The sequence below is a fragment of the Orycteropus afer genome, unplaced genomic scaffold, assembly GCF_000298275.1.
Source record: "Orycteropus afer afer isolate SDZICR_OR568_19922 unplaced genomic scaffold, OryAfe1.0 scaffold00048, whole genome shotgun sequence".
NCBI lineage: Eukaryota > Metazoa > Chordata > Mammalia > Tubulidentata > Orycteropodidae > Orycteropus > Orycteropus afer.
In genome coordinates, this window is record NW_006921635.1 from 4,630,545 (window position 1) to 4,634,681 (window position 4,137).

Sequence of the window (4,137 nt, forward strand, 5' to 3'; positions counted from 1 at the left end):
AAAAAAAAAAAAAAACCAACCACATGCTGGGAAGATTTACATGAAATACAATGTGAAAATGTCTGACTCATCTTCTCTTGATGGAGAGAAGCGGCACTTCTAAAAGTTCCTTGCACTTTGGCAAGGAACAAACTAATGTTCAGTTACACATTTATACAGTAAATATCTTGAAAAACAGCTACTAAAGGAAAATTTGTAAGTTAAGGTTAAAATAGTATTTTATAGATAGCCAGGGGGGTACAGTAGCAGGGGGGAAGAAGACTGTAAAACTGGTGGAAAATTGGCCAGTTCCTTCCGAGGAATAAAGAGAACTAAATCAAGACCCTTCTCATTTGCTCAGTCTTTGGAGAGTAATCAGATTCTGGAAGTTTAGATTGATGAGCAGGATGGCGCTGGAGTTCTGTTTTATGCTGAGGTCCTTCCCTGGGAGTGCCCTTTGCTGTTTTGCCTGTGAGGCTTGCTACCATTGGACAGTCCGCCCTCTTCTAACACTCCTACTCATGAGCTTGGTGTTCCGCCAGCTGCAGGTCTGCCCATTTTGATTGAACATACTGTGCTGCTGGAAACTTTTCACTGCACTGAAACACAAGCTGCAATCACACACTAGTGAGCCATTTCTGACCCCAGGGGAGGCCATCTGCACCTCAGGGGATGAGGCTGGGCTGAGTGCTTCCCTATGCAGACCACTCAAAAGCAATGTGTGAGATATGACAGCACTGTTCTGACACTCAGAAGCCCACACAAGAACCAAATGAATGAAGATTAAAGTACCACTCTCCAAAAATCGTTAGCTGAGCCTAGTATCTACTGAGGCTTTGGTGTTCTGAGCTCCCTTAACTCCAACAGAACTAAAATGACTATGTATTACAGTCAACCAAAGAACTATCTATAGTCAAATATTCTTCCAAATATGGTAATCTGTCTAAATCTGAAAGTAAAAAGTGCTTCCCTCTCTCCAAGAGTCACTGACAAGCTTTAGACAGGCAAGTCTGAATTCCTAATTATATAATACGCTCATTCCAGCTTAAAAGATGGAACAGTAATCACTTTATTTTAGTTTGAACCAAAGATTTGGTTTAATAAGAAGTACAGGCAACTGGCACTTGTTAGAATGTATCTATTTTTACAAAACGTTCATTACAAACTTTTATGAATTGTCAACAGTGTCTGTGCCAAGTCCTGCAAGGCTGCAATGAAATATGAGATTGTCTTTACCCTACTCTGTACACTCACATTAGAAAAGATGAAACTATAAAAATTATGTTCTGATGTGTATATTCTCAACAAAACAAGTAACAAAAATAAACAAATGAATGATAAAAAAAAAAGTATCTTGGAAGGGTCTTGTCAATTTGAAAATGAACTGTGAGAAGGTATCAGGAGTGGAAAAGAACAGGTCAACAGACCGTCACAGAAGAGTAAATCGGAAGCCACTTTCGATTCCGCTTCCTGCACATCAACTTCGCCTTGACAGGTTTTGCATGGATCACAAGCTCTAGCTGGTGCATGTAACAGGACACCCTGAGAGAATCAGGAAGCTACTGGGACAAACAAAGCAGAGGTCTGTGTTTACGGTCCTCCCTAATAATGTATGCAAAATCTCCTCCAGGTGCTGGCACGCATCGAAGACTCATTTCTCCAGTACAAGATACCACATACAACTGTACATCCTACCACATGGCGTTGGTATGAAAAACTGTATCTGGGTATTCTCTATGCTTGAAGTAGCATTTTCACAGTCTTGTCAAATTACTGGGTGTTTAACAGAATTTGATTTGGTTTTAATATCAAGTTCAAGCAAAATTTCTTTCAGTGTCAACCTAAAAGGTTCTCTAATGAGAACGTTTTTCTCATTGTCTGTCTTCTTTTCTCACATGAAAATGGAAAATGCCCACCCTGACTGTAACTGGGAGAATTGAGGGACCTGTGGATGACACCCCTCACGATGGCACTGAGGGGACATTACCTGTCACTCAAGACGACTCCCTCGGCTTCGGGTGGGGCGATGGAGAGCTGGAATGGAGTGTTGAAGTAATGCTGCTGCTCGTCTGACCGGTGTACAACCTCGCCGCCCCGGACGACCAGGAAGCCCGAGTCACCCAGGTTTGCTGTGTGTAAGCGGTGGCTAGTTCTGTCTAGCACCACGATGCAGGCAGTGCTACTCCCTGAAAACACAAATGATTCCCATCAAGTTTCTCTTCCTCGGCTGCCTCTGCATACATACTTCTACTACGTAGCCCCAAAGAGCAACACGCCATTATTTCAATCTCCTCTGTCTAAACAGATCATTTCTAAGTTTTGCTCCATAATCCTATGAAGATCATGAGTAACCTGATCAGGGTCATCAAGGTGGGGTAAGAAAAAGGAGTTTATATTATACACAACAAGTAGGCCACTGATGATGTGAATTCTTCCATTTAAGTGATAGAAAATAATAAAAATGGCTGCTATTTCACCACACTATTTCTTTTCATTAGTGCAATTATCTATGCCAAAAACTCAAAAGCTCTGCATGTTGTTGAGATATAAAGTTTAATATTTAAACGCCAGCATGAGAATGTTACATTTTCATGACATTTCTCATTAGTCATTTGCAGGAAGCCTTCTCCATGAAATTCACTAACATTTAAGACAGGGCATATAACTAAAATTTTAAGCTGGATTTCCAATCTGTTGAGGCTATTGGAGAACTTTTATTGAAGACTAATGAATGACTCACTAGGAAATAATAAGACTAATTGTCCCAGGTAGCTTGGGAAATCAACCTGTTCACTTTACAGGCACTTCTGTTGTTCACAGGGTGGGGAGCAAAATACCTTTGTGCACCTTTGCTGTGCATGGTGCACATGACCTTTCCCAGATAGAAAGCCTGATGACAGGAGTACAGATCACATTAAGTAATAACACTTAAACCTATACCTACAAAAAAATAGGCAGTTCACCAAGAAATAAATGATCATCTCACTAGGAACTATTTTTGCCTATCAGTTTAACAAGAAGTTGAAAGAAGATGATGCTGGGGCTGGCAAAAGTGTAGGGAAACAACACTCCCTCTCATTCCGTGGTGGTGAGAGTCCAATTAAACAATCTCTCTGAAAGGCAACACAGCCCTGGAAAATGTGCAAAAGTATTGATCTAATAATTCAACTTGTGAGAATTATTCTGAGAAAATAAGTGGAGATGCAAACAAGACTTAAAATTTAAGATCAGTTTGGGTGAAGAGAAGGGCAATGTACCAAATGTGAGTGATCGATATAGTGGCACTGAGGAACTGAAAGACATAGAGAGGTACGTGGGAGGTACAGACAACAAAGATGAACCCTTTTGCACATATAGTACAGCATTGTCAGTGAAGGCAAACGTGTATACAGGTGGATAGATGGGTGGACAGGCTGAACTAGTAGGTACGTCTATGAAGTGGGGAGTGTACCCAAGAATATGTATAGGGTTGGCAGACAATGGTCCTATATAAGTTTATGTGTATGACCTGAATTCCCAGGTATATAGTAAAGCTGACAAGGGGCAAGGCTGTAGTCACTGCTTGGTCTAAGCCAGCTACCCAGAGGAACCAAGTAGTTGAACCTGTGGGCTCGGGATCATAGTCGCAGGGGACATCAAGCTCAATTGGCATAACATACTACACAAAACATTGTTCCACCTCCTACTTTGGCAAGTAGCAACTGAGATCTTAAAAGCTTGCAAGCTGCCATCTGGATGCAATGATGGATCTTCTCCTTGTCCAGAGCAAAGAATGAAGAAAACCAAATATTCATGGAAACAATTAGTCCTAGCGACTGGTACACCATTCGATTTGCAGCCTATACAACTATGAGACCAGAAGAATTAGATGGTGCCTGGCTACTACTGTCAACCACTTAGAAGGGGATCTATGTAGGAGATCCTGGATAGAGAGGGAGAACAAGGGAGAACAAACTCAAAATCATTTGGAGAAAAAAAAAAGGGGGGTGGACAGGTTTCCTGGTCTGATAGAGCCTGGTGGAATCACTAAGACTATGGTCCATAACTGCCCTTCAGGTCTGGAATTGAATCCACGTCTGTGGCTCCCTTTTTAGTGATCTCTTGCTTTCTTCATGGATAATGTTCTAAAAAGACAAGAAAAGAAGAGAAGACCAAAGT

At 41.3% G+C, this 4,137-nt stretch overlaps 1 protein-coding gene across 1 annotated transcript in view; it reads right to left on the bottom strand.

Moving 5' to 3' along the window:
* Positions 1-4,137, bottom strand: part of PPTC7 (protein phosphatase targeting COQ7) — a 64,861-nt gene that overhangs the window by 4,487 nt on the left and 56,237 nt on the right. The window contains exon 3 of the mRNA XM_007938164.2: positions 1,967-2,165. Within this exon, the coding sequence (XP_007936355.1) occupies positions 1,967-2,165 (199 nt within the window). The remainder of the gene's footprint in view (positions 1-1,966; positions 2,166-4,137) is intronic.